At 39.4% G+C, this 21,637-nt stretch overlaps 1 protein-coding gene across 2 annotated transcripts; it reads left to right on the plus strand.

The window, feature by feature from the left end:
* The first annotated feature begins 11 nt into the window (after nucleotides 1–11).
* On the plus strand, nucleotides 12–20,035 carry LOC104661895 (zinc finger protein 271). 2 transcript variants are annotated; one of them, XM_010362711.2, is made up of 3 exons: nucleotides 12–112; nucleotides 744–966; nucleotides 16,677–20,035. In XM_010362711.2, the coding sequence occupies exons 2-3, from the start codon at nucleotides 918–920 to the stop codon at nucleotides 18,542–18,544; spliced, it is 1,917 nt and encodes a 638-aa protein (XP_010361013.1). In that variant the 5' UTR covers nucleotides 12–112; nucleotides 744–917; the 3' UTR covers nucleotides 18,545–20,035. The 2 variants fall into 2 exon arrangements, with proteins under 2 accessions (XP_010361013.1, XP_010361014.1); XM_010362712.2 differs by having other exon boundaries at nucleotides 26–422.
* The last annotated feature ends 1,602 nt before the right edge of the window (nucleotides 20,036–21,637 follow it).

Below are 21,637 nucleotides of genomic sequence, written 5' to 3' on the forward strand. Positions count from 1 at the left end.
GCGCAGTGACGCGCCATAGAGCTGAGCACTCCTCCCAGATTCCTAGAGCTGACAGGGCGATGGCGGGTTCGCCGGGTGTGAGGCTTCACAGCGGTCCGGTGACCAAGTCGAGGTACGGGTGATGTCGGCTCGCGGATAGCAGAGGAATTCCGGATGATCTTGTCTAACGAGCGGCCTCTCAGCGCCGCTAGGAAACTGTGCGTGGTTTCTCGAGTCCCTGGAGAGTGAAGGCCCCCGGGGTCGCTCCCGGGCACGGAGAGCCGATTGGTTCACGGCCTAGTGTTGGGTTTGTCCCCAGTCAGCCCTTGCTGGCCTTGGGTTCAACCGAATGAACGCCAGAAACTGTGGGGCGGGCGGAGTCACCAAGCGTGGTGCATCCACACAAATCAGCCTACCGTACTGGGAAAGAGCCACCTGAATTTGTGAGTGTTGGAGAAAGCAAAAGGGGAAGAAAAATGATCAGTAGTGTCATTTTTGGATAGGAAGGGCAGCGAATAACATAGTGTTAACCACTAGAATTCATTGTAAAATTCCCCCCTCTGCGTTATCTTTCCAGTTATACCTTTTTTGGGTAGCATTAACCCCTAATTTTGTTTGAACATCTGTAGACTTGGAATGGGGAATGTGTGTCTTAAGTGGGTTAATCCCTGGCTCTTCGATGATGAGGAGGAAGCCTAATACATTCTGAGAGAAAAGCAACTGGAAGTCAAATGAGATTTTTTGTTTTCTCCTTCTATCTTGAGGATTTTTCTGGTGATCTAGTCTCAGAGATTACATCTGTAGTCAGCACAATGATTCCCTTCCAAGCCCAGTGGTGCCCAGTTGCCTCCAGGTCCCAGACCTTTATGTGGACAAGAAAAGCTTACAGAGGAAATGGTAATTCTCCACTTGCACCCTGAGGTGTCCAGTTGCAGCCCATGGAGATCCAGTTCAATTATGAATCTCAGGAACACCACCTTCTGTCAGGTGAGAGGCAGGGTATTATGTCTTTCTTAGTGGCTTTGGTGGGGTGGGGAGGATGAGGGGGTGTCACCCTATGCTAGTGTCTTCAAATGATCCCCCTTAACTCTGTTAGGCAGTATTACCTCTTTAGTGTACCAAGCATAGTCACGTGACTTTATTTCAAAATCTGTCAAATTCTCATGCAGCTGTCTCCACTTTTTTAAGACCCCAAAGTCATTCATTTTTCCCTGTATAATGACCTCATTGCTAATCTGTCAGTTTTGATCATTTCTCTTACCTACCGTAGGGGCATAGTTAAAAGTTCTGGAGTCTGACAACCTGGATTCAAACAGTAGTTTTGTCACTTAGCTAGCTCCAGTAAGTTACTCATATATTTTACGATTCTGTTTCCTCACTTTTCAAGTGTATAGTAATTCACACCTTGAAGTTATTTTGAGATTTGTATCTATGTATTACTCCAGAATAAAGAACCCCAAAATTTAGTGACCTGAAACATCAGACTTTTTAAACCATATTATTTCTTATGATTCTGTAGGTCATCAACTTGAGCTGGGTTCACCTGGGCAATTTTTTTTCCTCTTGATCTTTTCTGGGGTCATTTATGCAGGCATCTCAGGGCTGACTCTACTGGGGCCAAAGTCTAAGATGGTTTCAATCACATTGTCTCAATGTCAGACTGTTGGTGCTGGCTATGGCTTGAGTCCACATGTCTTCAGCAGGTGACCCTGGACTTTTTTGCAGGGTAGCTTGTTTCCAGTCAAAGAGAAGGCAAGCTCTCCAATACTTAGCACTTTTCATACCTATGTTTGTGTTTCATCTGTTAATGTCTCATTGATGAAAGCAGGTCATATGACCAGTTCTGAAGTCATTGTAGAAGGAAACTACACAGGGATATAGGTACTGGGAGATAGGATTCACTGGGGTACATTAATACTGTAACAGGCCAGGTGCAGTGGCTCACACCTGTAATCCCAACACTTTGGGAGGCCAAGGCAGGAGGAATGCTTGAAGCCAGGAGTTCAGGACCAGCCTGAGCAACAAAGTGAGACCCCATTTCTACAAAAATTTAAAACATTAGCCAGGCATAGTGGTGTATGTGTGCCTGTAGTCCCAGCTATTTGGGAGGCTGAGGTGGGAGGATTGCTTGAGCCCAGGAGTTCAGAGGCAGCAGTGACTTATGATTGCACCGCTGCACTCCAGCCTGGGCGACAGAGTAAAATCCCGTCTCCAAAAAAACACCAAAAAAAAAAAAAAAAACTAAACAAGATCCTTAATGTAAAACTCTGAGCACAGATTTTGCTTACAGTAATTCTTTATAATTGGTAGCCACTATTATTTTAAGTAAGATAATTTTGATCTCAGCTTTTTTCAGGTGTCCTGTAGGGTCTTATTTCTGCATCACATGTTACTTCTTTTTGGTTTGTCCTCTTATTGCGCTGTTTTTCCTATGAGTCACCTTCCATTGTCCCTTTTTTCACTCTAGATCTTCTGCTTCTTTTCAGTCTTGGAGCATCTTTATTTTATGTTAGTTAGTTTTTCTCTCCTATATCTAGAACTTGTCCTTCCTTAATAATCTATTCCAAGACATCTAGCTCTTATCTTTCCTGAGAATCACTGGAGAATTGGACCTCTTCCTTGCAGCTTTACATAAATTGATATACTTAGTTCTTGTGTTTATGTCTCTTAGACTATGTATAAAATAACATTTTATTATAGAGAAATACAGTTATACTAAAGTCAATTTGTAAAGAATAGGAGAACACAAAACAAAATTTAAATAACCTTCAGCTCCACCCTCTAGAGACAGTCACTGCTAACATTAATATATCCTGAAAATCATTCATTTAATTCACCAAATATTTATTATTGATAAATGTTTACTAATAAGATCATACCTTATTAATTACCAGCCATATAATATCAGTTATTAAGGGTTTCCTCTGTGCCAATAACTGTTCTAAGTGCTGGCGATATAGCAGTGAGCTGAACACACAAAGCCTTTGCTGTCAAAGTGCTTACATGCTAGTGGAGGAAAGGAGAAAATAAATGAAGGCTCATTATATTATTAATGATAATGGTTATGGAGAAATTAAACCAGGATATATCAGTCAGGATTCTAGCAGGAAACAGATGGCTCATTCCAGTGCAGTAATTCAGAGTTTCATGAAGAGGATGGGGATGATTACAGAAGTCAGCAAGGGATGGAGAACAGCCATGGATCAGACAACACTGGGGAGCAGTTAACTACCTGTAGGTCTTCAGGGACCAGGGGAAAGATTGATTACCAGACCCTGGAAAGTATAGCTGTAGGATTTAGCCATCTGATAGGAGCTCTGGCCTTTGCTAAAAGGCTCAGCTACCGGCCCAGCAAGGAGAGAGCCAGGATGTAGAGTGACCAATTCATCCCAGTTTGCCTGGAATTTAGCACTGAAAGCCGCGATAGCCCCTTCAGTTTTAGGCAAACCAGTACAGTCAGTCACTCTATTATTTTCCCACTTGTGCCCAAACCTACTTGCATACCAGAGGGCATGGAACCCCAGGTGGTACAATCAATCAACATCAATCTCCTAGTACAGAGCAGGGTAGGGCACAGAGCAGGGTGGAGAGTAGATCTGGAGAGGTAAAAGAAGAATATTCATTATAATCCACCACTTTTATCCTGCAATATCTACCCCAACATAGCAGAAAAACAAAGTCCCTTAAGCTGCCATTTAATTTCAAGTTGACATAATTAAATCATATTCCTACCGGAAACCTGGAATTTAACTCCCACTAGTGCCCTTCATATAAAATGGTGAGAGAAAGGGGGGAAAGGCATAATTAACATAAAACACGACAGCTACTGTTTTTGCTATTCACAAAGCCTAAATTGATAATCTTAATTATCTTCTTCCATTACTCATTTTGTATCTCGCTTACTCTCTGCCAGCACCTCGGTGGCATAAATTTCTTTACCTAGTTAAGTAATATAAAGCTGCTTTCCTGGATGATCTGAGTCCTCAGTAATCCTGCTTCTTTCAGGCTGCTTCAGTGTACCATTGACTAGGCCTACTAGACATGAGAGGACTAAGACGCATCCCATTGAATTCTCTTGAGTTCCAGACATACTCTTTCTATAAATGCCCTTCCTATGTTGCAGCAACCAATTCCCCTTTGGTAATTGAAATCAGTCATCCTGGCCAGTAAAGTGATCCCTTCTATGTTGGTTCAGCAGCATGAGGATTCCAGAATGACCAGGAGACAGTTTCATCATTGAAATTAACAAAATCATGACTTTGTTCCATGGTGGAAACATTTCTCCTTTGAGCATGAGAACTTCAAACTCACCATGCCCACAATTAGGGGGATAGGAAGCAAAAATAATACAAGGAAATTATTAGGTCTCTAATAAGAGGAACCATTCTCACTCTTCCTCCACCCTTGGTTCCTGTACCTGTGTATGTATTCTGGCCATGGGGAAAAAAACAATATTTATTGTCTTTGATTTAAGGCATATATTGCATCTATATGACAGCACCCCAGACTTACAGGGTGTTGTGTTATTGACATAACTCACCTTTAGCAGATAATTCCACATACTTTTTGATTAATGGGCATATGGCAAGACCTATGAATTACATGTATGTGAACTCACTGCTATACTTTTTTTCCTGAAAAATGAGTTACTTGGAGGCAACAGAGTATCAAATACTGTGGTAATAAGCATAACCTTAAGTCAATGCAAATTTATATCTGGACTATGTATTTAATAGTTTGTAAACAAATTGCTGCTCTCTTTTTGATAGAAGTGGTTCAGTGTAGTGAATCTGCCCCATTTCTAGGGAATGGTACCTTTTTAGGGGCTTGGTTTTGCTCTTGGCTGTTAGCTGCTTGGGCACATAGAAGTTGTGATAGGCATATCAGCCTTAATGAGGGGAGGTCCATATTGTTGAGCCGATATATAGTTTTCATTCCCACTGCCATGACTACTTTATACATGAGCCTGTTGGATAAGCATTGGAAAAGAGACTGGTTGACAGTCATAAAGTAGACCATCATGTCTGTCTGACGGAAAGCCTTCTCCACAGTGGATGCCCTTTGATGAGGATTCACACGTGACACAAATATATTCACATTCATTGCCCATTCTGGGAATTCCATCCTCACTCATACTTTCCCCTGAATCTTTGCTTCCAGTCTTCCAATCTTGTTCTTTCTAGGTACCTCCATAATCAAATAACCCATTAGTCACTACCCATTAATCGATATAAACATATCTTAGGCTGTTAACTTTAATGAAAACTGGACAACTAGATACATATGTGAAATTCTGCCCACTGGGAGGATTTGCCTGCACCAGTGTGTTTGAGGCCACTTCTGAGTAAGGGTGTAAGTGAAAGCTGTTTACTTTTGGCTGGTGCCACTCCCCACCATCTGTAAACCAGTTCTATAATTTTTCCTCGGCTATTAACTGGTAATAGGGAATTCCCATGAGACCATAAATATAAATTGAGGAGACGTAGTGAAGCAATAAGACCAGGTACTGTGGAATTCTAGTCACTTGCATATGGGATTTACTTTTCTTCTAGACTTCCTTTTGCAATGGAACGTTGCTTTGTGTGTGATTTGGTGGAATAACAACCAGTACACAATGAGCAGTCTGTAATGTGTAGTCACTTGGTGCTCTGTGTTCAAGTGTGAAATCTCTATCAGTACCCAATAGTAAGCCAGGATCTGCTTTTCATATAGAAAATTGCTGCTGACAGAAGATGTGGCCCTACTCCAGGGTGTTCTCTATGGAGGCTTGTGAGAGGCTCTATACAGCATCCATGACTGCCACCAGCACTTCCAATACCATTAGTTATCCTGGTAATAAGAGTCTCACTCAGAATTAGCAACCTTACAAGTTAATTAAATTGGTCATTTCAGCTCATTGAGCTGTGGTATCTGTTACCTCAAAAATGCAGAGGTGCTCCAAGTCTTGCACCTCCCTGCAGTGGTAACATTTGGGTAGAGCTATAAATGAAGTGAGAAAACAAGCCATATGACTATCTGAGAGTGTTCCAAGAATAGGGAATAGCAAATGCCAGTGGCTCCTAAATGTATCGGGAACAGAGGGAGCCTGGGGTAGACAGGTATTAGGGGTGGTAGTGGAATGAAATGAGGGCGGAGAGAAAAAAAGGGACCAGATCATGTGGAACCTTATAAACCATAGTAAGGACTTGGAATTTTATTCCCAATGTAATAGGAAGCCATTGGGGTTCTTTATACAGGATAATGAGAAAGGTAAGTTAGGGAGAAGAAATCAAATGTTTCAAGAAGAGAGTAATCAATTATTCAAATCAATCCAGAATAAGATTGAGAAGTGACCATTGGATTTGTCAAGACAGAGTCTATTAGGGACTTTGATAAATCCAGTTTTGATGGAGTTTCAGAGACAAAAGCCTGATGACAATGGACTAAAAAGAAAATAGACCAAATGTTGGTTACAGCATAGAACAATGTGAACTCCTCATACACAATCCTGATGGAAGTCTAAATTGGTTCAACTACTTTGGAAATACCTAGTTGAGACCCAAATGAGTCAACGTTATATAAACTTGATATATAACTTATAGCTTATATAACCTAGAGAAACATTTGCATATGTGTACCAAGATAGATATACAAGCATATTCATAACAGCATTGTTTATAATAGCAAAATGTTATTGTTTATTGAAAGAGAATAGGTAAATAAATTGTATGTTACGCTTTAGTAGCAAACATGAATGGACTACAGCTACACACATCAACATGGGTGGATCTTCCAGGCATAATGTTGAGCAAACAAAGCAAGCCACAGAATACAAGTATAATTCTAATATAAAGTTCAAAAACATCCTATATTAGTCTGCTAGTGCTACCATAACAAAATGCCATCTACTGGGTGGCTTAAGCAACAGAAATTTATTTTCTCACAGTCCTGGAGGCTGAAAGTCCAAAACCAAAGGACCAGCAGAGTTGGTTTCTCCTGAGGCCTCTCTCTGTGGCTTGCACATCACTTTTCTCTGCACGTGGAGATTGGCTTTTTTCTACATGTATGCCTCCTGATGCCCCTTCACTCTTTATCTTCTCCTGAGAACACCAATCTTATTGGATTAGAGCCCTCCCTATGACCTCATTTAACCTTAATTACCTTCCCAAGGACCTTCTCTCCAATTATAATTGCATTGGGAGTTAGGGGTTCAACGTATGAATTGGGGATGGTGGCAGGGAGGGAGGGGGCAGTACACAAGCACAAGTCAGTCTATAACACATGCACAACCAAACAACACTTTCTTAAAAATACAAATATTTGGTAAAGCTTTGAAGAAAGCCAGAGAAGGATAAACACAAAATTTAACACAGTGATTATAAGAGTAGGTGGGGGAAAGAGATTGGAGGAGGAAGACAGGAACAGGGAAGCATGCAGAGGGGAATTCTAGTGTACTGGAAACTTTCTGGTAACTTTTTTTTAAGTTGAATGGAAGGTTCAATTTTGTTTGTTGTATTATTCATTTTTAATTGTATGTATATGCATATAGATGTATCCATATTTTTGTATATAAAATAATATAAAAGAGAAATGAGAAAGTTTTTCAAGGAGAATTGCTATAAAGGGAAACAAATGAAGCAATAGAAGGATGGAATATAAGGTCTGGGTTTTTTGTGTTGTTGCTGTCTAATATATTTTTACTGACTTTTATTAAATCTAGTCAGGCATAATTTATGGACAATCAAACATACCTCTTTTAATTGTGCATTTAGATGAGAATAGAGTCTCCCTCTGTCACCCCAGCTGGTGTGCAGTGGCGCAGTCACAGCTCACTGCAGCCTGAGCCTCCCAGGCTCAGCTCAGTTGATCTTCCACCTCAGCCTCCCAAATAGCTGGGATTACAGGTGCACATCACCATGCCAAGCTAATTTATTTTGTAGAGACAAGATGTTGCTGTGTTGCCAGGGCTAGTCTCAATCTCCTAGGCTCAAGCAGTCCTACCTCAGCCTTCCTCAGTGCTAGGATTACAGGTGTGAGCCACCATACCCAGCTTGCTTTCCATGAGTTTTGACATATGTATCCACTACCCTCACAAGCAAAACATAGAATCTTTGTATCAACACCCTTCTCCCAAATTTCCTTCCAGTCCATCCCCATCCCTAGAAACCAGGAATATGCTCTCTGTCACTACATATTTGCTTTGGCTTCTCTAACATTTCATGTAAATGGAATCATACTTGCCTGCCTTCTTTAGTTCAGCATAATATTTTTGAGATTCAGCCATATTGTTGCTTTATCAGTAATTCCTTTTTATTGCTAAGTAATATTCCATTGTATGGCTATATTACAATTTGTTTATTGATTCACTTGATGGTGAACATTTGGATTGTTTTCATTTCTGGCTGTTAATAGAGCTGCTCTAAACATTTTTGTACAAGTCCTTGTGTGGACATTTGTTTTCATTTCTCTTGGATAAATATTAATATCTAGAAGCAGAATTGCTGGGTTGTATGGTAAGAAAATGTTTAACCTTATGAAAAGCTGCTAGAATTTTCTAAAGTGGTATACCATTTTGTATTTCCATCAGCAGTGTTTGAGAGTGCCAATTGGTCCACAGACTAATCAATATTTAGTCATTAACTATGTTAGTTGTATTGTCAGTAATGGGTATTTACCAGTACCCTTCAGCTCCTTGAGGCTGAATTTGTGTTTCCCTGATGACTAGTGATACTGAGCATTTTGTTGTGTGCTTACTAACTATTCATATTACTTATTTTGTGAACTGTGTATTCTAATCTTTTGTTCAAGTTGTATTATTTTTGAAGTGTAAAAGTTATTTGTATATTGTAGATACATAGTCATCAAATGTATGCTTTGTGAATATTTTCTCCCAATCTGTAGCTTGACTTTTTTTCTCAGTAATGTCTTTTGAAGAATAGAAGTTTGTGATTTTGATGAAGTATAACTTACATTTTTTATTTTATGATTCATGCTTTTGGTGTCATATCTAACATCCTTGCCTGCCCCCAAATCATTAAGATGGTCCTCTGTGCTTTCTTTCAGAAGTCATATACTTTTAGCTTTAATGCTTGGATTTATATTACATTTCCAGGTAATTTTTGTGTATAGTGTGAGGAAAAAGTTGGGGTTCATTTTTGTCATTATGATATCTACTTCTGACTGTTTTGTTTTGTTTGTGTGTTCATTTGTTTTGGAGACAGGCTCTTGCTCTGTTGCCCAGGCTGGAGTGCCATGGTACAATCACAGCTCACTGTAGCCTCAACCTCCCAGGCTCAAGTGATTCTCCCACTTCAGCTTCCCAAGTAGCTGGGACTACAGGTGTGTGCCACCACACCTGGCTAACTTTTATATTTTTTATAAAGTTAGGGTTTATAAAGACACAGTTTCACCATGTTGCCCAGGCTGGTCTTGAACTCTTGTACTTAAGTGATCTACCTGCCTCAGCCTCCCAAAGTGCTGGGATTACAGGCATGGGCCACTATGCCTGGCTTAGTTTCAGCACTTTTTGTTGAAAAGAGTTTGTCCTTTCAATATTGAATTACCTTGCCACCTTTGTTGAAGATCAGTGGTACGTACGTTTTTGGATCTATTTCTGAAATCTGTTCTGTTCCATTAATAGGTATGCCTGCACTTATGCCAGTGCCACCCTACCTTGGTTACCATAGCTTTAGAGTAAAGCTTGAAATTTGGTAGTGTAACTACTCCAGTTTTGTTCTTCTTTCTCAAAATTGTTTAGCCTCTTCTGTGCCTTTCTACATAGAGTTTAAAATTAATTTGTGTTCCCCAGTGGGCAGGTGGATGCATACCTGCCCCCAAAGGCCAAAGGAGCTGAGAAGCCACATAAAGACATAAAGAGGCTAACAAATCCAGTTTCCTAAAAAGAATCACTTACTAGAGATGAGGAGAAGTCATGTCTGAGGTGGCCTCAGGATTGTAGATCCCCACCCTCATCCTCCAGAAAGCACTCTTTATGTAACAAGCTTTTTTTAAATTTTTTAATTTTTTTATTTTTTTGGTAAACATGTGCAGCTCATCATGTCTCAGACCCCCTTTAAAAACTCTGACCTCTGGGGAAGTTAGATAAGCATCTTTATGAGGGGTTATTCCTGCTGCAGGCAACATTTCTTTATGAGGGGTTATCTATGCTACAGGAATACCTTGGTATACAGGAGTCAAACATATGTCATTATGGTGGTTTCATCTCAAGATGGCATTACTACTATCATCAACAGGCTGTTTTCCTCGAGTTTGTTAGTTGGTCCAAAAAAAGACCTGCTGGGATTTTGATTGGCATTGCTTTGAATCTATAGATCAGTTTGGGGAGAATTACCATCTTAACAATATTAAATCTTCTTATTTGTAAGTAATTGTATATTTCTGTTCTCTTTTAGTTTCTCTGAGCAGTTTTGTTTTCATTATGCAGATGTTGCACATATTTTGTTAAATTTCTAAGTATTTCATTCTGGGGTACAATTGAAAAAAACATTTTAGACTGTGATTGTTAATTGCTTGTATATATAAATACAGTTGGGTTTTGTATTCTGTTTTAGTAAATTGATTTAAAAGTTCTAATAGCTTTTTTAAGATAGGGATTTTTCAGTGTATATGGTTGTGTAGTCTCTGAAGACAGTATGACTGTTCTTTCCTATTTGTATGTGTCAGTTATTTTTCATGTCTTATTTCATTGGCTAGGAATGTTGAGTAGAAGTGGTACAATATTGAAGAGAAGTGATAAGAGTAGGCATCTTTGCCTTACCCCATTGTTCCTAGGAGAAAGGCATTCAGTATTTAACCATTAACTATGTTAGCTGTAGGTTTTTCTTTGCTTTTTAATGGAGTAGTCAGTTTGCATAGAATATAATTTATATGCTTAGATTTAAATGTACAACTTATTTTGTTTTCTTTGTTTTTTATTCCATCTATTTCTTTTTTTTCCTTTTGTCCAATTTTAGATTATCAAGTTTTTGCACTTTTTCTTCTGTTAGCTTATTATTTATACAGTCTTCTATTATTTTAGCAGTTACCTCATCCTAGGCTTTCTCACATGTGATTCTGTGAAAAAATTAAGCCCCAACGCTATCAGGCTCTCTTATACATCTACTATGGTATTAAATGTGTACCATCATTGGAGAATTAAGAAAATAGTCACTCAATTCATTTTGTTTCATTGTCTTTTGGAACTCTGGTTGAAAAAGGCTGCCTTAGAGATTAGAACATGTACACTGGATTTATTACAGTTTAATTTACTACTTCTAAGACAATGCTGAGACCCTATAATACTGTAGTTTTTCCTACCCTCTCTTCTTGTGCTATTTTTGCCATATATTTTAATTCTATGTATTTTATAAACTCCTCAAAACATTCATATTGCTTTAATCAGTAAGTACACATTTAGATTTACCAAGACACTTTACTTTTCCAGTGCTCTTCATTCCTGCATTACCTTGCTTGAATCTGGGATATTTTTTCATCTTGAAGAATTCTCTTTAGTATTTATTTTAGTGCAGGTATATTTTTAAAAACCTTTCTTGGTTTTTGTTTAACTGAAAATATCTTTATTTTAACTTTTCTTTCAGGCATTTTATCTTATTATGCAAGTCTAGGTTGGCACTTCTTTTCCTTAAGCCCTTGGCAGATGACATTCCATTATCTTCTGGTTTTCATCATTTCTATTAAAGTTATGGTTGAGAGAGAATTCTCTGTGGGCTCTGGTGTGTCTGCATATCTTTTAAGCAAAGGAATTGCCTGCATTTGTTCTGGACTGTTTTTTAAGAATGTTGTGGCCGGGCGCAGTGGCCCACACCTGTAATCCCAGCACTTTGGGAAGCCAGTGGGGGCGGATCACGAAGTCAGGAGATTGAGACCATCCTGGCTAACATGGTGAAATGCCGTCTCTACTAAAAATACAAAAACAAAATTAGCCGGGCGTGGTGGTGGGCGCCTGTAGTCCCAGCTACTCAGGAGGCTGAGGCAGGAGAATTACTTGAACCCAGGAGGTGGAGGTTGCAGTGAGCTGAGATTGCACCACTGCACTCCAGCCTGGGCGACAGAGCAAGACTCCGTCTCAAAAAAAAAGAAAAGAAAAGAATGTTGTATAGCAAGCAACCTTTGAATATAGTAATAGTGTCTCCCTCTAAAGCAGAGGACAGGTGTCCTTATGTCCCTGCCTCAGGGTTCCTGTCCTGCAATACAACTTACTTACATGTGTCACCTTGTGAGAATTGGGGTTCAGGAAGACAAATACTGCTATTCTGTCTAATGCTGTTGCTGTGAGTCATAAACTGTCCTTTGTTTCTTATCTAGGATTCTCATGTCTTCTGCCAGGGGCTGTGAAACTGCGGTAGATTGACTCGTTAGCTTGCAAATAGGGTAAAATCCCAGATTTTTCAGTTTTTGATAGTGTTGGTAATAATGATGGGATGCTGACAGAGATGTGACTTTCTGGAAGAGGAAGTATAAAGGCCTCACGGGCTCTTTAACAGATTTTGAGGGAAGTCCATGAGAATTGGTAGTGAACATGTTGACCAAACTGTATGGTCAACAGAGCAATAAATATTTCTTCATTTTATTGCCTGTTAATGAGTAGGAATTCAGGAGGTGGTTGCAAGCCAAATCCAGTAAGCATGTTCAAAGACAGCTGTCTAAACAGTACCCTGATTGTTGCTAACTCCCCTCCAGGGGAACTTCAATTTAGTGGTCAGCCTCAGGTGTATGCCATTGTAACAAATTGCAGTTAAGATTCCTATTGGGTGGACAAAAGTTTCCACCCACTTTCAGACAGTTACAGAGACATGTAGCTACACCAAGCATAAAAGGAGGAAAATTGATGGACACTGTGGGCAGAAACCAGGTGAATTGTTAGAACTTTGGCTGGTTTGCTTGGGTTGGTTGCTTAAAGATTAAGGAAGAATGGAAATAGCTGAGCCGTCTTACTACTTAGCCCCTCCTGTAGTCTGTCATGCAAACCTTAGATCCCTTTGGAGATGACAGTAAAAGTCATTTCAGAGTCCTTTTGCAGTGGATCTAAGATGTGATAGAGGAACTTTGGCACCCTAGGAGAGAGGGGGCTTTCCCTCAGACAGACAAAACTCCTGCGAGATACTATGGACAAGATACTAACTCGTATCCAGGCTCTTATATCTCCACACTGGAATTACAGTGCTGATGAAAATGACCAACTTGATATGAAGAATTAGATAAATTCTCAAGAGTCATTTAGAAAACTCCGCTAACCCTTATGTTGAAGCCAAGCAAGAATTTAAGAGGTGTTATCTTGACAGTAGGGTAGCAAATGCTACCTTTAAAAGAGTCACCACTGTCCAAGTCAACCTTGAGTCAACCAAGAGTCATAAACCCTGCAGCTTCAACCAGAAACAGTATGGCTGTGACTTTTTAATCAAGAGGCCCTAAAGTAGAAACAAATGGTGTCAGTAATGGTACCTTGCCACCTACTACAGACTTTGGTTAACCAATAACATTAGATAAGTTCATCTGGTTGACCTGCAAGCAACCATCACCTCTTGAAACCAAAAGTAAAATATGCCTTATATACTGATTCAGAATCTTTTTTCCATTTGTGCTCTCTGATTCTGTCCAATTCCTTATCGTGACCTCAGATGCTTTAAGGAGAAATATGATTGGGATAGCACTGAAGTCTTCCTGTCTCTGAGGGACACTGGAAGCCATAACCTACCCATTCAAATATTGTGGGAAGCTTCAGGAAGAGGAAGGAATGAAACTGAGTCTCTATTAAATACAGGACCCCAGGTTGCCATTCTAGTCAGTCCACTGTGGGAAGGAAGCACCTGAATTCACCTAATGGGATTTGGGCAGGGTTTAGCAGAAGGGAGGCTAACATGGTTTGTCAGTGGGGCTCTTTAGGCCAATTCAGTATACTGTTGTTACTGCTTCTACATCTGAATGTTTAGTAGGTATTAGTTCTGTATTTCAGTATCACTTAAGTGCCAGAGGGGATCCTCCCTATTGGGAAGAACTGAATGTAGAGAAGTGCCAGAAGTCCTTTGGGACCCCTCACAAACCTAATGACTCCTTTGAGCTAGTCTTTAGTTATGACTAATGATTCTGCTAATTGGAGCCTTTGGCAAGACGGAAGAAGCCTCCACTTGGAAGTACCCCTTTAGGTTTTAGACTTTCACCCAAATTGGTTGTGTTTTCAGCTCTCCAGACCATTTGTAGTCTGACAGATATGCCTTTTGTAATAAACACCACTCAACAATGGGCTGATAGTCAAGAAATTCAGTGGGAACCGGTACTATGGCATAGGCCTGTAATACTAGCTACTTAGAGGGCTAAGGTAGGATTGTTTGAGCTCAGGAGTTTAAGATCATTCTGGGCAACCTAATGAGACTGCATCTCAAAAAAAGAAAAAAAAGAAATTCAGTGAAGCTTCCATGTGCCCTACAATCAAGGTATCTGGCATTGTTGAGTATAGGAATGGCTCCTCAAAAGTCAACTCAGAAAAGATATAGACTCTACCTTCATAACCTTTTTCTGGTTCACGCTCCTTAGTAAGGAAGTTTGTTCACTGAATGTGGCTGTTGCCAGAAAGGGGTTATGTCTTCTTGGTCACTTCCTTAGAAATAACCAGGACAAAAAAGGTAGAAATTTATTATAGAACTGATTTTGAAAATTTAAGATTCTGTTCTGACCATTCCTGGGCATGATGTTTCTTTCTTTCCCCTAATGGCAGTTGCTGGCCAGCCTGGTTGGTGGTAGATATACCTTCCTGGTTACAGCCTAGCCAAAATGGAGTTTATGGGGTTCAAATTTAATTCTGGTCCAGCTATCTGGATTCTTTTGTTGGATAGCATGTCCTAAATCATAAAGATAATGATCACTCTGTTGAGTGCACTGCTTGTGAAGTACACTTACAGTGGCTTCTATAGACCATAACACAATACATTTTCTTGTAACCAATTTTCAGAGTGATTTATATTATCACTTTGTGGTCTGTGTTTACTACTACAAATTGTTATATACAAATATAGATCTCTTTTTTTCCCATAATTCAGCAGTTTTATTTACTTTGGTATGTGAAAGGAAAATAAATCTCCAGACCCCAAAATCACTAAGCTAAAAGGAAAAGTCAAGCTGGGAACTCCTTAGGACAAACCTGCCTCCCATTCTATTTAAAGTCATACCTCTGCTCAATGAGAGAAATGCATATCTGATTGCTTCGTTTGGAAAGGCTAATCAGAATCTCAAAAGAATGCAGCCCTTTATCTCTTATCTACCTATGATCTGGAAGTCCCTCTCCCTGCTTCGGTTGTCCCACCTTTCAGATCCAACCAGGGTACATCTTACATATATTGATTGATGTCTCATGTGTCCCTAAAATGTGCCCTGACCACCTTGGGCACATGTCATCAGGACCTTCTGAGGCTATGTCATGGGCGTGTCCTTAACCTTGGCAAAATAAAATTCTAAATTTACTGAGACCCATCTCAGATATTTGTGGTTCACAGGTATATTCATTTTTAAAAATAGCTAATGCATGCAAGTGATGAAAGAGTCAAGCATTATCAAAGTGTTTGCAATAAAAAGTTTCTCAGAATTCCTCATACTCGCCGGGCGCGGTGGCTCAAGCCTGTAATCCCAGCACTTTGGGAGGCCGAGGCGGGCGGATCACGAGATCAGGAGATTGAGACCATCCTGGCTAACACGGTGAAACCCCGTCTCTACTAAAAATACAAAAAACTAGCCGGGCGAGGTGGCGGGCGCCTGTAGTCCCTGCTACTCCGGAGACTGAGGCAGGAGAATGGCCTAAACCCGGGAGGCGGAGCTTGCAGTGAGCTGAGATCTGGCCACTGCACTCCAGCCCAGGCGACAGAGCAAGACTCCGTCTCAAAAAAAAAAAAAAAAAAAAAAAGAATTCCTCATACTCCTCACCATGTGACTCCCAGTTTTCTTCAGGTGTAACCATTATTTTCCTGGGTATTCTTCCTAAAGACATTCCTATGGGCAGAACTAGGATGGCTTTCCATTTGAGTGAAAATAAAAACCATAATTTTCATACTAAGATGGAAGATATGCAGCATTATCCCATTTGGAATCCTATTGATGTTTTCACATAATAAATTCAAACAGTTGTATGAAAACTCAATATTGAAGTGATTGCTCTACTTAAGGACTGGGGTCATTCTCGTTTGTGGCTTTATTATATAAGGTATTGAGAACATAGTACATGTTCCACTGGTGTGTTAACAATCAATTGTGTACCATTTCTAAAAATTGATAGAGAAGATGCAAACAAAGTAATTGAAGCATTTTCTTTTCCTTGTTTTTCTTTTTCTCATACTTTTAGCCCAAATCGCTGGGTAGTACTAGATAAAGCCCAACCAACTTCTTTATCTTTTTTGAGATTCACCCTGCTTGCCTTATATATGTAATAAAATACTTATGTATTCGTTCTAGGATTACTAATCACTAATTAGGCTTCAGTATTCCTAGATCTCCTGTGACAAACATACAGAGCATATCTGGTACATCACTTCTATAAATGATTAATGTGATCCCTTACTTATTGAATCTTTCTAGGTTTCCTCAGAGGGTAATGTTCATTCTTTGAAACACTCACACTGTGATCACATTTTATGGGTAAATACTAATCTGTGTCACCTGAAACTTTCTTACAATATACAGAACGCATTCCATTTGGATTTTGTTTATTGTTCCAGATGGTGAGAACAAGACCAAGATTGGAAAGCCTGCTTCAGAGGAGGGAATTACAGCAAAAACTGAACTATTGACAGAAGAGTCTAGCAGTCTCAGAGAGAATGTTCTCCAGGATTCTGAAGGCAGAGAATTCTGTGAATTTGGGGATAAATTAAATGAAAAAGATCAGAACGTCTTTAAAAGGAGACCTCATAACTGTGACAAATATGGACAACGCTTTGTTTGGAGTACAAGCCTTTTTAGGCATCGAAGAACCCATTGTGAGAAACCTTATGAATGTGATAAGTGTGAAAAGGCCTTTAGTGTGAGCTCAGCCCTGGTTCTGCATCAGAGAATTCATACTGGGGAGAAACCCTATTCTTGTAATTGGTGTATTAAAAGTTTCAGTCGGAGCTCAGACCTTATTAAACACCAAAGAGTCCACACTGGTGAAAAACCTTATAAATGTGATGAGTGTGGGAAAGCCTTCAGTCAGAGCTCAGATCTTATTATACATCAGAGAATCCATACAGGAGAAAAACCCTATCAGTGCAGTCATTGTAGTAAAAGTTTTAGCCAGCGCTCAGATCTGGTTAAACATCAGAGAATCCATACTGGAGAGAAGCCTTATACTTGTAACCAGTGTAACAAACATTTTAGTCAGAGTTCTGATGTGATAAAACATCAAAGAATCCACACTGGCGAGAAACCATATAAATGTGATGTGTGTGGGAAAGCCTTCAGTCAGAGCTCAGATCTTATTCTGCATCAGAGAATCCACACTGGGGAGAAACCATATCCATGTAATCAGTGTAGCAAAAGTTTCAGTCAGAATTCAGACCTTATTAAACATCGAAGGATCCACACTGGAGAGAAACCCTATAAATGTAATGAATGTGGGAAAGCTTTTAATCAGAGCTCAGTCCTTATTTTACATCAGAGGATTCATACTGGAGAGAAACCCTATCCTTGTGATCAATGTAGCAAAACCTTCAGTAGGCTTTCAGATCTTATTAATCATCAACGAATTCACACTGGAGAGAAGCCTTACCCATGTAATCAGTGCAATAAAATGTTTAGTCGAAGATCGGATCTTGTTAAACATCACAGAATTCATACAGGTGAGAAACCCTATGAATGTGATGAATGTGGGAAAACCTTTAGTCAGAGCTCCAACCTTATTCTTCATCAGAGAATCCACACTGGAGAGAAACCTTATCCATGTAGTGATTGTACTAAAAGCTTTAGTCGCCGTTCAGATCTTGTTAAGCATCAAAGAATACACACTGGAGAGAAACCATATGCATGTAATCAGTGTGATAAAACTTTTAGTCAAAGCTCAGACCTCACTAAACATCAGAGAGTACACTCTGGTGAAAAGCCTTATCATTGCAATAGTTGTAAGAAAACTTTCAGTCAGAGTTCTGACCTTGTTCTTCATCAGAGAATTCACACTGGAGAAAAATCATATCCATGCACACAGTGCAGCAAAAGTTTCAGTCAGAACTCAGACCTCATTAAACACCAGAGAATCCACACTGGGGAAAAACCATATAAATGTAGTGAGTGCAGGAAGGCTTTCAGTCAGTGCTCAGCTCTTACCCTACACCAGAGAATCCACACTGGGGAGAAACCAAATCCATGTGATGAGTGTGGCAAAAGCTTTAGTCGGCGTTCTGATCTCATTAACCATCAAAAAATACACACTGGTGAAAAGCTGTATAAGTGTGAGGCACGTGGGAAAGCCTTTAGCACATGCACAGATCTTATTGGACACCAGAAAATCCATGCTGGGGAGAAACCTTACCAGTGTGTTCAGTGCAGCAGAAGTTTTAGCCAACTCTCTGAACTTACTATTCATGAGGAAGTCCATTGTGGGGAAGACAGTTAAAATGTGATGAACGTGAGAAAACCTTTAGTATATACTTCAACTCTATTCAGTACCAGAGACACCATACCAGGAAAAAATCTAATGAATGCTGTTCATTATTGATGAGTATGAAAAAGTTTTTTAATCAGTGGTGAGCTCTTATGCTACATTAAAACCACACTGGAGCCAGGAGTGGTGGCTCACGGCTGTAATCCCAACACTTTGGGAGGCAGAGGTGAAAGCATCACTTGAGCCCAGGAGTTTGAGGCTACAGTGAGCTATGATCCCACCATTGCACTCCAGCCTGGGCAACAGAGCAAGACCCTGTCTATTAAAAAGCAACAACAACAACAAACAAACAAACCAAAAACACCAGTACCACACAGGAGATTAATTCAGTTTTTATAATGAAAGTTTAACTCAGAGCTCAGACATTACTAAAATTAAGAAAAATTATCCAGCCTGGCCAACATGGTGAAAGCCTGTCTCTACCAAAAAATAAAAAATAATTAGCTGAGTGTGGTGGCAGGCACCTGTAGTCCCAGCTATTCAGGAGGCTGAGGCATGAGAATCACTGGAACCTGGGAGGTGGGGGTTGCGGTGAGCTGAGATCCGCCGCTGCACTCCAGTCTGGGCAACAGAGTGAGACTCTGTCTCAAGGGGAAAAAAAAAGAAGAAAAAGTAAAACTCTGAGGAAGAGTCCTGTGAATTGTGGGAAAACCTTCAATGTGAAAAAATTTTTTACTGAATGTCAGTATACAACAATAGAAACAACTTTCTATCTTTTCTATAATGTTGGAAAAGCTCTAGTCTTATTCAGACATAACCTACAGGAAGAGAGTTGTATTACTGTGAGAGATCTAATGCAGAACTTGTCAAGTATTGTAAAAATCGGTGTGGGAGCTATTCAGTCAAAAGAAGGAAATGTATTATTGTTATAATCTCAAACCTTTAGAGAGCTTAAATTACTAATTGCATATCAGAAATTATTTTAGATAATGTAGGGAAAACTTAAATCCCCTCCATATCTTAATTGGCATTTATAATAATATGACACTTAACCCTGATAGCTAGTCTTACTTTATGCTAATGCTAGATATCTATTTTTAAATTCCACGTGTGTAAACATGCTATACTATTCTGATATTAAACTTACTAAGTACATAATTCCAGTGCCCCCTTTTCTCAGAAGTTTTTTTTGTTTTTAGTTTTGGAGGGTATAGTTTCGGTTTTCCTAGTGCACATTAGTTTGTGCAAGTTCTTGTAATGCTCACAGCAAATATAGATTTATTTTGCTTTGAATAATACAGCCCATAAATTCTATTGGTTTGAAAGTTCTTCACTACCATTTAATAACAGCTTCTAAACCTGTGAAACAGGATCTTTAAAAAAATTTTCCATATGTCAAAGTGTAGAGATGTTTCTAGCAGCATTTATCTTCTCATCTATAGATTGAACAAAAAGTGGTAGTTGTGAAATTGTGATTTATAATAAATATATATCTGGTCTTCATCCCCTGGTACAGAGCTCCTAAAACCCTTGAAATTTCCTGAGTGGTAAGAGTAATTAGGATGACAAGCCCCTTTAACCACACCTGAGTTTATGTTAATGAGATTACTTTTGGAAAGACAGAACCACAGGATGGGGACTAGTTGCCAGGAGAATCAACCATGTGATTAGAGGGTTGGAACTTTCAGATCAACTCCACCCTACCTTGACCTCTAGGAGGAGAGAGGCTGGAGATGGAATTCAGTCACCAGTGGCCAGTGATTTAATCATTCATGCCTATGTGATGTGGCCTTCATAAAAACCTAAAGGACAGGATTCAGAGAGCTTCCAGGTTGAACTTGTTGAGGTACTAGGAGGGTGTTGTACCTAGGGAGGGCATGGAAGCTCAGTGTTCTTCCCACACACCTTGCCTTATGCATCTCTTTCATCTGGCTGACCCTTAGTTGTATTCTTTTACAAGAATCTAGTAAATAAACTTTTCCTACATTCTATGAGCCATTCTAGCTAATGCTGAAACTCAAAGAGGGGATTGTAGTAACCTTGGATTTATAACCAGTTGGTCAGAAGCATCAGTGAAAACATGGACATGAGATTGGTGTCTGAAGTGCAGATTAGTGTCCAAAACTGACACAACTGGTTTCAGTTGTAGAATTGAGACCTTAACCTGAAGCATCTATGCTGATCTGATTCCAGGTAGATAGCATCAAAATTTAATTACAGGGCACTTAGTGGGTGTCCACAGAAAATTGGAGAATTGCTTGATAGGGGAAAACCTCATATACATCTGGTGTCAGAAATATTGTGAGTATAGAGAAGACAATAAGTTTTTCCTATACAGTAGCTAAAGTACCTACATGATTACTTTGTATAGTCTATTCTGTGTAAAAATAAAGACTTTCTGATATTTTTTTCAAGTGGCAACATTCATCCGACTTTTTTGATTTCTGACATACATCCTGAAAACAGGCAACACATGCAAAGTTTTCCACTGAAAAATAGAAATAGTTTGAAAAAATAAAAAATTCAAATTGTCTTTCTGGTATTAACAATTTGATAAGTTCTGCTACTAAATAATAGTACTACAAAATTGTTTACTCTGTCCTCCATAATTGTCAATTAATATTTTAATTTAGCATTGTTAAAATCTGTTCCTTCCTTAGTGTGATGCTAAGGCAAGGCCTTTTGGGAGGTTTTGTAGTACATGAAAAGAATATACTGTCTTTTCCAATGAAGTGTATATTGTATAGTGATAGAGACTAATATGTACAGAAAACACATGGCTCAATATAATCATAAAAGTAGGACATGCTTGTAAGAACTCAGAGGAGTCAGGGTTCAATTCTGATTAGAAGGAAAAGGGAGAGCTTTGTGGAAGTCCTGAAGTTTGAGCTTTGAAGGATGGGAATAGAGGCATCAATGCAGGGAGGGAATAATCACAATGGCACAAAAGGAAGTGCAAGAAATGTGGAGCATGTTGGTTATCACTTATTCTGTAAATATTCAGTGTCAGGCACTCTACTGGTTCCTGTTGAAGAGGGGCAGGGGAAGGGCCCCTGCCCTCAAGAAGCTCACAAACAGTTACGATGCATTATGAAAATGCTTATT

This window comes from Rhinopithecus roxellana, chromosome 21, assembly GCF_007565055.1.
Source record: "Rhinopithecus roxellana isolate Shanxi Qingling chromosome 21, ASM756505v1, whole genome shotgun sequence".
Classification (NCBI taxonomy): Eukaryota; Metazoa; Chordata; class Mammalia; order Primates; family Cercopithecidae; genus Rhinopithecus; species Rhinopithecus roxellana.

Bases quoted from the DNA above. Each gene is read 5' to 3' on its own strand.
- LOC104661895 (XM_010362711.2), top strand. From the start codon at position 918: ATGGAGATCCAGTTCAATTATGAATCTCAGGAACACCACCTTCTGTCA. The intron at 967-16,676 runs GTGAGAGGCAGG...TTATTGTTCCAG, and splicing joins GGAACACCACCTTCTGTCAG to ATGGTGAGAACAAGACCAAG.